General features: G+C 39.0%; 1 protein-coding gene across 5 annotated transcripts in view; it reads left to right on the plus strand.

Annotated features, from left to right (window-relative positions):
• pacsin3 (protein kinase C and casein kinase substrate in neurons 3) overlaps positions 1-15,165 on the plus strand; it is a 53,484-nt gene that overhangs the window by 12,279 nt on the left and 26,040 nt on the right. For 4 of the 5 annotated variants that reach the window (XM_051901693.1, XM_051901690.1, XM_051901694.1 and 1 more), the window contains one exon: positions 13,500-13,600. In XM_051901693.1, coding sequence (XP_051757653.1) covers positions 13,547-13,600 — 54 coding nt within the window. In that variant the 5' untranslated portion in view covers positions 13,500-13,546. Of the gene's footprint in view, positions 1-3,306; positions 3,571-13,499; positions 13,601-15,165 lie in introns of those variants that run through there. The other variant, XM_051901691.1, reaches the window with a different exon arrangement.

A 15,165-nucleotide genomic window follows, 5' to 3' on the forward strand; every position in this document is an offset into this window, starting at 1 on the left:
TATTGTTTTCATGGGTCTGTCTGTGGTAGCAGGTTATCCAGTGTTTGTCATTTATTTGTCATTTACATTTACATTTATTTAGCCCACGAGTCAAGGGTTTTCTTCTTGTGTACCACTGATGCTGACATGCATTTTGCTGTATGCGAAGGTGTGTGTGTCAGAGATCTCTGTGTGAGAGTCATACAAACAAATGCCGCATGCCGCAAGTTGTATTTTTAAAGCCACATCTAACAGCTAGAGTAAATGCCCCTCTAATTGACTCCAAATGTGCTGCCATGCACTACTCTACTTTTTGGGGGTTGTTACAGAGCATTGGCACAGCGAATTTGTTTCCAATGCTGCTGTAAAGGTGTAGTTGACCCCGTAATGAACTCTTTTATTTGCCATCATTTTAAGATTTTTTTTTATGTTTTTTCCCCCATAGAACATGAAAAATGTTTTGCAGAATGTTCATGTTGCTCTTTTCCATACAATGAAAGTGAATGAGGAAGGATACTGTCGAGCAAAAAAGCATCCTAAAAGTAGTTTTTGCTCATCATGTGCAATATTTCATTTCACTTGCAACAACGCTTGTGTGCAGAAAGACACCTGTCAACAGACTGAGTACTGAATTGAGTTTTTTTATGGTTTATTGTTTTAAACACCCGGTCGAATACTCACAAATACTTAAGGTGTCAAAATGCCCACCCTATAATCTGAAGTGTCAGTATATTAGAGCCATGCATTAGGTCTTAAAGTGACAGCAGCCTAATATACCTGCTGTTGTCTATGTTTGTTAACCAACAACAACACCAACAACAACAACAAAAAAAGAAAATCACTCACAGCTTTAGGAATCATTGTATGTTTAATTCATACAGTGAAGACAGACAGCAGGGTTTTAACTGACTGTTGTTGCGCCCCAAAACCAAAACGGTGCTATAAAGTTAAAATTTAGTTGTCGCAGTAGCTCTTGTGCTTTCACTTATGTTTAAAGGGGACTTATAATGCCCCTTTTACAAGATGTAATATAAGTCTCTGGTGTCCCCAGAACGTGTCTGTGAAGTTTCAGCTCAAAATACCCCACAGATCATTTATTATAGCTTGTCAAATTTTCCCCTATTTGGGTGTAAGCAAAAACACGCAGTTTTTGTGTGTGTCCCTTTAAATGCAAATGAGCTGCTGCTCCCAGCCCCCTTTCCAGAAGAGGGCGGAGCTTTAACAGCTCACGCTTCGGTTGCTCAACAACAACAAAGCTGGAGAATCTCACGCAGCCAAAATGAGGATTGTCAGTAATGGTGTTCAGCCTTACATTGTTCAAACCGGAGTCGGAAACTGATGGAGAGACTCAAGAAGTTACAACTTTTAGAATGAAACTGGACGTTTCTGAATGGTTAGTGGATACATTTATGTAGTTGCTGTGGAGTTTTTCAACTCATCGACTAGCATGTGTCGTCATGTTAATCTTTTTGTGCAAATCCAGTGTTGAATTGACCCTCGTTTGTAAAGCAGTCCGGTGTAAAATGACGGCATGACAACAACACTCCACTACAACAGCTCTTCCTCTTCTCTAAAGCAGCCCAACATGGCCTCGCCCCCTTTGTTGCGTGTTCCTGGGGGCAGGGTTTATGTAAATTTTAGGGTTAATGATGTCACCAACTCAGGAAGAAGCTTGTTTTAGTCCCTACCAGCCTTTTGTTGTCGTTATTAAAAAGATTTCTGTAAAAGAAAATATCTCCCTTTGCATTAAACTTTGAGCGTCGTAACTTTGCAGATGTTGTTTATGCTCAAACAGCAACATTACACTAAATATAAAAAAGTGAAATCATAATCAAGGACCCCTTTAAACTCAGTATGTTATGGGACACCCACGAACAAATGGAATTTTGCATCATGGTAAACCTGGTATAACATGACATGGGGAGTCATGGCCTAATGGTTAGAGAGTCAGACTGGTAACCCAAAGTTTGTGGGTTCAAGTCTTAATACCGGAAGGAAATAACTCAAGGGCACCTCGGTCATTTCCCTCCGGACATTGGTGTGTCAGGCCAACTTTGGACTCAGACGCTGCCGACGTGAGCCAACCCTGCAGTCTGATAGTTTGTCGGCAATTAACTCATACAGTTAGTGTACACACATTAGGAGTAGTGAGTAGTTAACACACACACACACACACACCAAACCGACGCTCGACAGCCGACGGCCAAGTAGCACGTCCGTTATGTGCCTGCGTAAGATGAAATGCCTTTCCGTACAAGCAGGTGGCAGTAGCCGAACAGCCAATCAGAATGATCAGATGGCCCGACGAGGACCAACTTCAGCCGACGATGCGGAACACACTGAGAAAACTTAGTCGGCCAACAAACAAAAACTGCCCGACGGCCGACCATCGGCTTGGTGTGTTCCTGCCTTTAAATACAGAGGACAAATTCCGAGTATGGGTTACCATACTTGGCCTTCACATGTCACTTTCACATGCCATGTAGAAGGAAAGATAATCAGTAAATAACTTTATTTCATTCTGTTATGCATACAAAGCTATCATATTGCTTTAGAAGACTAGATAATGCATCATATGGACTACTTCTGTTACTTTTATGGTATCTCAACAGCCCTTGTATTGCTCGTGTTATAAGGAAAAGAGCAGTACAAACATTCTTAAGAATATCTTTTTTTTTTTTTTTTTTTTTTTTTGTTATACATCATACAGGTCTGGAATGACATGAAGATGATTATTAATCTTTTTAGAGGGATACTCCACCCAAAAATGAAAACACAGTCATCATTTACTCACCCTCATGTTTTTCCAAACCTCTATGTCTTTTATTCTTCTGCAAAAGTAGGAGGCATTTTGGAGCCTATTGACCTCCATTGTATGAACAAAAAACAGATGCCTTCCCTTAAATTGTCTTATTTTAAGTTTCACTGATGAAAGAAAGTTTTTGGAACGGCATGTAAATTATGATAGAATTTTCTTGTTTGGTTGGAGTACCCGTTTAATTTTAAACTTTTTTTTTTTTTTTTTTTTTTTTTTTTTTTATAAGTTACTGAACTATTTCTTCAAAACCTACAGCATTATTTCTCCTGATCACCTTGAATATGAATGAGTTTAGATAGTCCTGTCTTAATGCCCACTAAATTTTTGTTCTTGCCGGCCAGTTGTGTGACTAAAGAAATGCTCTGTTTTGTAATAATCTAGCCTGACAGACTTTAGCACTGATCTGGCAAAAACATCTAAACAGAGTCAACGACCTATGAAAAGTAAACTTCCCCAAAAGCAGGGCCCCTGACACTCTTAGCAACTTTTGCAACAAATTGTAAGAGGCATTTATACAAATGGGAGTTTGGCACATCTGTCTCTTGGGGAAGGGGGTTGCCCAGTCAAAGCTGTTGTACTAGATTACAAATAACATGCATGATCAGCCATCTGCTGCTGTCTATTTTTTGTATGGGTATATAAGTACAGGATATTTTCCATACCATAAGCATTTAAATCATTGCCGACATGCAATGGATTGTGAATTTTAGACCGAAGCCTTTTCAACTGAATAATCCTGAGGATTTGGACGTGTTCTAGCACAAGGAAATTAAGTAAGTTCCAATAACTCAAAGCTGGGTAGTTTTTGTCTTTGTTGTTAGTCATGGGCAATGCTGATTTATTCAGGTTTTGAATATCACAAAGTTTTTGTCCTTTTATTCTCTGAAAGCTGATTTGGTATCCTAGTTCTCAAGGTTTTTTGTCAGCCGCGGGAATCTGTTAATACATTTGTGCCACGTTGCTCTGTACAGTGTTTCAAAGGTCATCAGACAAACATCACTATTACTTTTTGCTCATACTTGGCTATAAGGGAATGGTTAAATCTTTAACTCTAAATATTAAACTGCTCTTCAAAACTCATTCTGCACTTTTTATGCTATGAACTTGAAAGTAGGGCTGCTCGATTATGGCAAAAATCATAATCACGATTGTTTTTCGTCAGTATTGAAATCAAGTTTATTTAACACAATTATTGGTGGGCGATACAATCAAAGTCTTATTTCACAATATGATTAATTTTAAATAACAGTGAAATTTCACAATTATCAATACTTCAGCAAAAACTAATACTATGTAACACAGAATATTCTTACTGTACACATTGAATATAGACTAATCCTTATTAAAGTTATTCAGTCAAGATCAGTGAGTGATTTTCCTTTTGTCATTTGCTGTTTGGTTAATATCATTAGTGACAGACTGCAGCAAAGAAGTTTAGTTTACTCGCCAGATTGCCGTTTGCGCATTAATTCCACTACTGGAGAAACCGGCATATCTTCTGGTTGTTCTTAAAAGCTGAATAATTCCAAATGAACTCCATTATTTTGACAGAAAACTACAACAAAGAATATTGTTTACATGTAATGCACTGACTACATGTAACATGTAATCTCTCTCTCTCTCTCTCTCTCTCTCTCTCTCTCTCTCTCTCTCTCTCTCTCTCTCTCTCTCTCTCTCTCTCTCTCTCTCTCTCTCTCTCTCTCTCTCTCTCTCTCTCTCTCTCTCTTTGCGTGTGTGTGAGAAACACAGCACTTTCAGCAAAGCGACGCCGAGTTGTGCACCTTTCTTTTTGGGGTGCAGCGGTTTAGATTACTCACGGTTCGGTTTGTGTCACGGTTTGGTATGTGCTATGTTTAGGTAAAAAAATAATATTGTCAAATAAAAATAAAGAAAATATGAACAAATAATCAAATGGCACAAATAAATACAGTAAAGCAAAGATACAAATAAAGCTTTTCAGGTTTTTCATGTACAGTTTTCAGGTACAGAAATTGAATAAAGTAGCTAATAAAATGTAAAACAACATTGCATGTAATCTTCACTGTATAAATTAAATAAAGATCAATCATTATTAATAAGTTAATATTCAGTCATGAGCAATGAGTGATTTCCTTGTCTTTTGTAGTTTTGATTAACATTAAAAACACATTCAGACAGCAGGAATGCAAGGGCTGCTGTCTCTTTAAGACATACATGGATTAGTACGCTGATACTGAACACATGCGCTCTTTCTCCAGTGTATAAGTTCACTTGAGACATAACCGACTATGCTTGCTAGGATACTCGCTAAGACGGGCATGTTGACATAATCTTGTGTGAATTTGTCCGTTCAAGCACAAGACTTGAAAGAGACCTCAATATTTGCGCGCTGTACAGGCGCTTCCGCGTGCGCGCTTCGGATGAGTGCACAAATCTTCTTGCCTTGCACTCGAATGTTTAAATTGGCAAGGCTTAAATAAGTTTAGTTTAAACGCAGATAGCAACGTGTGCTGTTCAGGTCTCACCTGCGCTCACACGATATCAACACCCAGGTGATGACGGCGAAATGACTGGTCAGATAGAGCATACGGCACTCGCATTGAACAAAGTTTAGGGGAAGCCAGAATACGTGTCCATCGACAGAAACATACATTAGCCTAACTCTATCTGTCTGTTTTATTTATTTTCTACAAACCATATTATAGATGCGTATGCGTAGTCAGATGTGAGATAAACCGCAGTGCAAGTGCGTGCCGAACCGAGTGCAGAACGGTACGGTTCGATTAATTTTTTTTTTTTTTTTTTTTTTTAATAACTGAGAACCGTTTCACCCCTAGCGCCTTCACACTAGAGAATTTATTAGCCAATGAAGATTTGGTCGCATATGCGAGTGATTTACTCGCATTGTAGAGGGTTGTACGTGGAATTTAACAACCCTCATTTATTTGGCTGATTTGGATTTGGTTAAATAGTGTTGTCAAGTACCGACTTTGGTACCAAATTTAAAAAATTTGACGCTTTGAGTGATGTTGAATCACAGACATACTTGTTGAGTGCCAATCAGAGGTGTCTACTAATCCACTCAACAGCACTCAAAGCGTCACATTTTTAAAATTTCAGTACTGACTTGGTATCAAAGTCGGTACTTTTGACAACACTAATGTTATGCTTTTAGAGAAGTTTAATAAAACAGCATCCTAGTAGCATTCTAACAAGCTCTCAGAACACCTTATCAACATAGCAATACACTGGAAACCACCCACAACACCCTAGCAGCGGAAATCAGCCATGCACAACACCCAGACAGCGTACTAACAACCACTCAGCCTTAGCAACGACATTGTAACAGCCTAGAATTGTGGTGGTCAGAACAATTTAAAAATGTAAAGCAACCACCTAGCAACATGCTAACAGCCATTCACAACATCATTACAACCGCAAAGCAACGTCAAAAACATTCTGATCACCTTGGCAACTGAATACCAACACCCTAGATCATGGAGAGTTTTGTATGGGGAAGCACCACTTATATTTCCTCTGGAAAAAATTGTCTCTATAGATTTTTGCTCTGGACAGGCACTATAGTTTGTTTGCCATCAAGGCGGTCCAGCACATCTTTTGCGCAGTAGATCTGAGAGCTGCCTGCTCTTCCCTCTGTGTTTTGCTGACACAGCCGTGTAATTACAGCCGTCGCGGTCACTCCTCTCCCCAGACATGCCCGTTTTTAGCTCGGATCTCCGTGGGAGTGCTGAGCTCTTTTACATCAATGTGATGGACCAAATCAGAAGCACTGCTGTACAGCACAATAGAGAGCTGCACAATGAAAAGGGGGCCGCACTCCTCCCTGCTTGTATTTCAATTTTACAGCTCTAGGATCTCCGTGAACATGTCCATTGTGTTGATTTACCTGTTGCTAGGCTCTTTGGGCCATGGCCCTGACAGTGGGTATTTGACACGTCCAGTCAGAACCTAAAGTTCCTCTCTTCCATCTACTCTCAGCTGTTGGAAATTGTTGCCTGCTAATGGAAGAGGGTTATTAGGATCTGCTGTGTTCTCGCTCCAGCTTGGCGGGATCTCTGGGGCTTTGATTATTTCTGGAGTTCAACATGACACAGCTGCTCGCTGCTGTACTTGCAGTGTGACATGCTCCATGGGAATGGGTGTGTCTGGCTTCTTCAATGCCTTGTGCACATATTGTTAGGAATGCTTTGTGCTTTTTTCCCCCCTTCCATTTCCTTGTAGTTTTCACATAGTTCCTTGTATATTTGTTAGCATCAATATAGGTTACAGAATGATGTATATGCTGAATACTGCTTATTTAAAAAAATATAGTATATGCAACAATGTGCAATTTTCACAATTTTATTTAGGTATATTCATTAGGGCTTTTCACACTTTCAACCTGGGTCATTTTAAGCCCCGGGTAAACGGAATCCTGGGTTATCTTGATTCACTTTTCACATTGCTTATAATTTACCCGAGGTTAACAATTAATCCTGGGTATTCGTACGCTGCCGTTTCACACTGTGCATTCCTAAGCCCGGGGTTAACATCCATATTTGCATATTTGCAATGTCACTGACACTGATTGGATGAACGCAGCATGTGATTTGCTTACATAAGGCCTCTAGAATTGCGCGTCATCATATTATATATTGTTGAATGTACTAGGGTTGTCAAAAGTACAGACTTCGGTACCAAGTCGTTACTGAAATTTTAAAAATGTGACGATACCAGCATTTCCCTCTAGCAATTTGAGCGCTGTTGAGCGGATTCTTAAAAACCTCTGTAGCCAATCACAGACACTTCTTTTGAGCACGTGAACACAATAACCAATCAGTGATCATTGCTTTAAAAACATGTTGTAAATGGACATCTGTGATGCTCTTCATCGAGCTCTTACACAGATACACACGGGAATGTTTGAAAGCAGGCATCTATCAGAAGATCACTAATATATCCACTGATGGATCCACTGAGAGACATGAATATGAGGCATATGATTGGCTGTCAGTTTCTAAGCATCTAGCTGTAACATTCTAATGCTGCTTTGTTTCACATTGCACGAGTTTGGCACCACAATATGGGGTTAACAGTGCATAAGTGGTGCTAACCCAGTGCCGGAGTAGGGTTTCATAACCCTGGGTAAATTTTTGATGCTAACCATTCTTCTAAATTACAAGTGTGAAACGTTTCCCTTGTTTAAAAGCGGGGTTTAGAAAGATAAGTCGGGGTTAGGTCACTTTGCTTCCGTAACATGTCTTCTTCCAGACTAGTGAAAAGAAAATATCCAAAATACACATTCAGATGTTTGTTTTATTAAACTTTAATAAAAAGTGCAGATTTGTCTGTAGATTTTCTTACAATACATATTTTTTTTTCTCATGCACTGAGCCAGAAATCTCCACTTTAGTAGCACATACACTTTATTTATTTATTTATTTTTTATTCTATTTATGTATTTTCTGAGGTTTTTATAGAGGGATTTGTTCATATCATTCACCTGTTTGTTTTATATAATATTTTATTCCTACAAATATATTACAAATAAATACATTTTTAAAATCCTTTTGTTCTGTCGAATGGAACAATGGAAGAAAGTGGTCCAGTGTTAATTTGGTTCCCAACGTTCTGCAAAATAAGTAGGCCTACTTGTGTTCTGCAAAAGTCAAGTCAAGTCACCTTTATTTATATAGCACTTTTTACAATGCAGATTGTGTCAATGCAGCTTTACAGTGATAACTGGAAAATAATTTTGGCTGCACAGCAGCTCTAGAAGAAATTGGTGTCATTGTCCAGCTTTAGTAAGTTCAGTATTGATTCATTACGTTGTAAAAATCATTAGTTATTTATTAATTTAGTTCATTTATCTCTACAGCAGCTCTGTGATGTCATCGTCCAGCTCAGTTCAGTTTGCATACAGTGGTGTCAATGCAGGCAGATCAAAAACATTGTTGAATATTAAGTTTCCCTAACTAAGCAACCCAGACGCGACAGTGGCAAGGAACCCAAACTCAGTCAGGTGACAAAAATGGAGAAAAAAAAAAAAAAAAAAACCTTGGGAGAAACCAGGCTCAGTCAGGGGGCCAGTTCTCCTCTGGCCAACATCGAACAGTGCATAATTATGATCTATATATGATTATGATATATCAGGCAGCGTTACAGGTCATAAGTCAGATTAGGATCGGAACAGTCAAAATATTTAATCCAATTCCATCTGGTTAAAGATCGGATTGATTATGCCGGTATGGAAACAGTTTCGTTGAGGATCTGTGCCACTGGCTGTCGTGTCGATGAGGCCTTCACAGGGGATATTTGATACAATCTAGCTGACACTCCAGGGATGTGTTGTGGTCGTGTTTAGACGAAAGAGAGAAAGAAAGAGAGAAAGAAAGAGAGAAAGAAAGAGAGAAAGAAAGAGAGAAAGAAAAGATTCTCATACAGGTTTGGAATGAAATTTATTCCTAAATACCTACGATTTTTTTTTTTCTTGGCTTACAGTGTTTAATGATTTATGGAGTAATAAAAAGCGATATCCAAAATCCCCTCTGTAAAATCCTTTCACTCTAGTGTGTCATTTGTCAAAATGAAACAAGAATGTTGAACCTGGTTTTATCCAATGTTTAGATGTATATTCTCTTAATGTATGCAATTTAGTGCATATTTAAAGGGTTAGTTCACCCAAAAATGAAAATTCTGTCTTTAATTACTCACCCGTTCCACACCCGTAAGACCTTATTCATCTTCGGAACACAAATTAAGATATTTTTGATAAAATCCAATGGCTCGTGAGGACTGCATTGAGAGCAAGTTAACCTAGACTTTCAAATGCCCAGAAAGGTACTAAAAACATATTTAAAACAATTCATGTGACTACAATAGTTCAATCTTAATGTTATTAAGCGACGAGAATACTTTTTGTGTGCCAAAAAAACAAAATAACGACTTTATTCAGCAATATCTAGCACTCGTCACTGAACCAAACACTGCTTCATGAAGCTTCGAAGCTTTACGAATCTTTTGTTTTGAATCAGTGGTTCATAGTTGTTGCATAATCTGTAATTACTGTTTCACATACCTTTTTAGTAGGCAGTAGTCTATGCATACTACGCCATTAGTGTTAGGCTAATAATCCTATAGCAATGGTAGTATTCCAAACATTACTCTTCGATTTTAAATTAGCAACTGAGGTTCAAGTGAAGTTCTCGTATTAGCGCTCCTCCTGGCGTGTTTGTGGGAAATACCATCACTAAGAGTTGACTTTCCTCTCCCGCCCCTGCCTTCACCTCACAGGGAGGAAGTTCAGGGGAAGATATCCAAGCTCTTTTATTTGCTGGAAAACAACAAAATGTGTGTCCCAATTTGACTATTTTACTATTCTATGACGTTTTGTAGTATAAATAGTGCTAGTAGTGTGTTCACACTAAACATTTCAAATAGAAAAGTACACTTAAATTCCTGTATGATGCACTTAACCAAAAAAATGAAGTGTTGGGAACTTCATGCACTCAACTGTCACAGCTTTAATTACGTAGTGGAGGGGGAGGGGCTTCAGAATCTGATGTTGAATGACAAAATAAGCTTATAAAACTCATGCACTACACGGTTGAGTACATAAGTACATAGTGTATAAGTGCATAGTGTATAGTGCGTCATTTGGGACTCGACTAAAGACTACTCCCTATTTGCCCAACTGATCTTCAAGGATGTGAAGTATAAATATGTTTTGTATAAATATATACAAAATAAATATTTTCAAATATGTGAAAAATAAGGTGTTTTTTTAACATTCAAGCATATGAAACCTATTCTAGTAGAGCCCAAAAACAAAATCAAGACTTTGAAAAAGGGCATAATAGGCCCCCTTTAAACCTACATGTAAGGTCTAATAGATGTTTTAGCAAAATGTAACTGTGCTTCGTCAGTTTGATGGGCACTTGTTTTTGCAAATATATTGATATGCCCTACAAAGTCAATAATATACTGCCCAACTCTACCTTTGTGTCATATTTGAAAAGATATTGCAAACCAGAAATTGCTAAACAAAAGATTAAATAAATTGTCAAAATTATGCATCCATAGCAAATGCTCTTCACTACTCTGTTGGTTCCCAAGTCCCTCTTGAGGATGCTAATTTTCCATTAGCATTGCCAGTTTGGCCTGAATTGGAAGCAGATGCTCCTGCAAGGCCGATCCCACTCCTTCCTCCCGTTTGTTGTGTCTGTTTGAGGAAACTATACAACCTTGGCTCAAACAAGTTGAGAACCCAAGGCCAGAAGTGGTGCTAAATGTATACAAGCACGGGAAGAGCGTGGACAAGGTTTATTAGATGGACGCCTACTTGTGCTGTTTGGACTAAATATAGTTTATGCAATAGCCAAAGCACTTAATAAACAGGTTATTTTAGGGCGATGAATAAGTGTTGCCTCTATGAGCAATGGCGAATGGACGCTTGCATGTCATCAGACATATTTTTATCAACATGCTTTGCCACACTCACTACACATACACAGCAATGCTATAAAAGAACCGTTTTGGGTTACCCAAAGAACCTTTTAATAATCTAAAGAACCTTCCACTGGAAAAGTTCCATTGATGTTAAAAGGGGCTTTCGCACCAGGTAGTTATAGGAACTAAGTAATAAGAACTAACCACCAGGGCAGTCCCCTGAGAACTAAATGTTCCCCTCTGACCATTTTCCTGGTTGCATTCACACCACCTCTAGGAACTCTGAAGTCACGTAAGCCGTTACTTACGTCCTGCTGCTCTGTTGTGCAGGACTTTAAAGGATGATTATTATATGCCCCTTTTACAAGATGTAATAGAAGTCTCTGGTGTCCCCAGAATGTGTCTGTGAAGTTTCAGTTCTAAATACCCCACAGATCATTTATTGTAGCTTTGCAAATTTGCCTGTTAGGATGTGAGCAAAACACAGGTCCCTTTAAATGCAAATGAGCTGCTGCTCCCGGCCCCCTTTCCAGAAGAGGGTGGAGCTTTAACAGCTTGCGCTTCGGTTGCTCAACAACAACAAACCTGGAGAATCTCACGCAGCCAAAATGAGGATTGTCAGTAACAGTGTTCAGCATTACATTGTTCAAACCGGAGTCGGACACTGATGGAGAGACTCGGGAAGTTACAACTTTTAGAATGCATCTGAATGGTTAGTGGGTAAATTTATGTAGTTGCTGTGGAGTTGATTCAACTCATCGACTAGCATGTGCCGTTATGTTAATTTCTGTGCAAATCCAGCGTTGAATTGACCCTCGTTTGTGAAGCAGTCCGGCGTAAAATGACTCATGGCAACAACACTCGACTACAACAGCTCTTCCTCTTTCTAAAGCAGCCCAACATGGCCTCACCCCCTTTGTTGCGTGTTCCCGGGGGTGGGGTTTATGATGTCACTAACCTGGGAAGAAGCTCGTTATAGTCCCTACCAGCCGTTTGTTGTAGTCCTTAAAAAGCGATTTCTGCGATCTCCCTTTGCATTGAACTTTGAGCATCGTAACTTTGCAGATGTTGTTTAGGCTGAAACAGCAACATTACACACTAACTGAAGTTAAAAAAGTGAAATTATTATCAGTCACCCTTTTATTTTGAAGGTGCTGAGTACGACTTAGCCAGAGCCTGAGCACACAACGTTTAGCTTACGATCTGTTTAACAGTCAACCAATCTACGTACACTTGCGTCACTGGTTCCTTTTGTGCTGGGTTAGACCCTACTCTGAAGTAGGAGCTAATTTAGTTTCCCCAAAAGGCATTCCTAGAACTAAATTTGTTCTCAATTCCTGCGGTGCGAACACGCCAAAAAGTGGGTATTTCTGCCATTAGTTCTAGGAACCCATTGGTTATTCATGGAACCATCAATGCCAATTAACAGCCTTTATTTTTAAGAGTGTACACAAAAATAAAGATTCCATAAAAGGGGATTTTCACAGTGATGCCATAAAATAGCCATTTTGGGTTCCCCAAAGAACTATTTAATACTTGAATTTGCCATTCTGACAAACAGAAAACTGCTTGGATTGTAAGTGAGTCATGTGTGAGCTGTGCTCAAGTCAATGGACCTTTTTTGCCCATGAAATTTTGGTGAAATATCATTAATATGTGACCACAACTTTAGTGTAAAGAACTTTTTAATAATCTAAAGAAACTTTTGTCCACTATAAAGTACTTTCTGTGCAATGGAAAGGTTCCATGGATGTTAAAGGTTCTTCATGGAAGCATCGATGCCAATAAAAAAAACGTATTTTTAAGAGCGTGCTTAACAATCAACCAGGAACAAATTAAAGGGAGGACCTGAGTGACTGGCATCATTTGCTTTTTTTGCGACTCCACCCAGATTGGAGCGGAGAAGCTTCTGCCTCACCTAGGTTGCCTTAGGCAGACACAAAGCAGCTCAGAGGTGAGACTGGCCTACGCTGGCTTCCTTTCTGTATTGGAATACAGGATTACTGTGCCTGGGCAGATGTCTTAACTGTAGAGGCCAAGGAGTGGTGGGTCACGAGAGGTTCCTGGCAAGACCGAAGTGAAATGTCTATGGAATATATTTCATATGATTTGCCACTGCTTAGTTTTTTGGATTGAACTTGAGGGCATATGCCATGTAGAGCAGAGACTGGATGAACTAGTTTCTTTCGTGGCAAGACTGCTGTCTTTGGTTGACTTGTGCTGTTACTAACTACAGTTGATGGCTCTATTTGATTTCAAATCTTGTTCTTCACAGTTTGACTGACAGCCGCCATCATTCCGTGCTGCAAGGGCGACCCCAAAATGTCTTCCAACGGTGATCTGCAAGACGTTGGGAGCTGGGACAGCTTCTGGGAGGTAAGTATCCCTGACCGCAAGGGCACATAGATCTCCCTGGTGGAGTGGGCCACATGCTGTGGCATCCAGCCAGGGAGTTAGAGACGGGAACGGATCCCTGCAGATCCGACATTTCCAAGAGCTCTCTAAGAGCTTTCTGCACTGCTATTTTTCAAGCATACTTGGTCAGGTCTGTACTTGTCTTGGAGAAAGCTAACTGATATGAAGGGCTCTTAGATAGTAAAGTGAAAGTAAAGGGTTTATTATGCCATCTCTCTTGTTGACAGTTTAGGGTTTTGTTCCCTCCATTTTTTTTTTTCCCCTAACAAACATCACATGGATTTTTTTGCACACTGGAGGACTTAAGGTATTATGTACCATGTACAGTGGGTGCATCTCAATCAGCTCCCTAGTTCAGTAGTCAGGGCACTGATCAGGGAGTCGGCCATTTTAAGGGCTGTGTCAATTGCAAAATCCTTTAAGGAGCACTGAAACTTTCGCTCCCTAAAAAGTCCCACAATGTAACGTGAAAACCAGGGAGCATCGATGCTCACTATGTTCCCTTAATAGAAGTTCTGAAGCGTGAAACTTAAATTACGTGAGCAAACTCACTACATATATACAACATGCGATAGATGTTTTTTAAATATTTAATTATATTTCAGCATAAACATACATCGCTAGAAAGGTAATGAACATAATCTAGCTAACATTTATTATTTACAGCTAAAATGTTGCATGTATATGTTACAAGCAAAGTATTTATCATAATGTATTTTGGTAACACTTTAGTTTAGGGTCCAATTCTCACTGTTAACTAGTTGCTTATTAACATGCATATTACATATTCTACATCCCTTAATCCTATCCAATACCTAAACTTAACAACTACCTTAGTAACTATTAATAAGCAGTAATTAGGAGTTTATTGAGGCAAAAGTCATAGTTAATAGTTAGATAATAGTGAGAATTGGACCCTAAACTAAAGTGTAACCTGTATTTTAAATGACATTAAAACATAATGTCCTAAAGATATAAGCTCTGCTGTTGTTCGTAAATACCAGTAGTGATGCAGTGAGGACGTGGTCATGTCACCGGAAATAGTCATCAGTGTCCCAATGTGTATTGAGCCAGGGACCTTACTGTCCTTACTAGTGCCCGAATTTGTGTACATGATATACTGATTTATGGCCTTGGAAGCTAGGGAGCTGATTGAGACGCACCCAGTGTGTTATGGATAAGTATTATGCCATGACTACTTTCAGTTAACTCCTCAGCAAAACTGTTTAGGTGTGGGTGATGTTAAATTTTTAAACCAGTCATTTATATGCATCACTTTGTAGGCTTGTCACCACACCAAATTGTTATAAATTTAACATAATTCTCAATATCACCACAATATAACTTGAGTTAATGAATAAATTAATAATTATTAATTCATTATAGAACTACTCCAAGTATATTCATCCTTACCCAAATACGTACAGTACACTCACGGTAAGCAGTATGCACTATATACCAACTGCTTGACTGTTATATCTTCAAAAAAGTTAAAGATTAAAGTTAAAGTTAATAGTTGGATGCAT

Source organism: Ctenopharyngodon idella, chromosome 7, assembly GCF_019924925.1.
Source record: "Ctenopharyngodon idella isolate HZGC_01 chromosome 7, HZGC01, whole genome shotgun sequence".
NCBI classification, from domain to species: domain Eukaryota; kingdom Metazoa; phylum Chordata; class Actinopteri; order Cypriniformes; family Xenocyprididae; genus Ctenopharyngodon; species Ctenopharyngodon idella.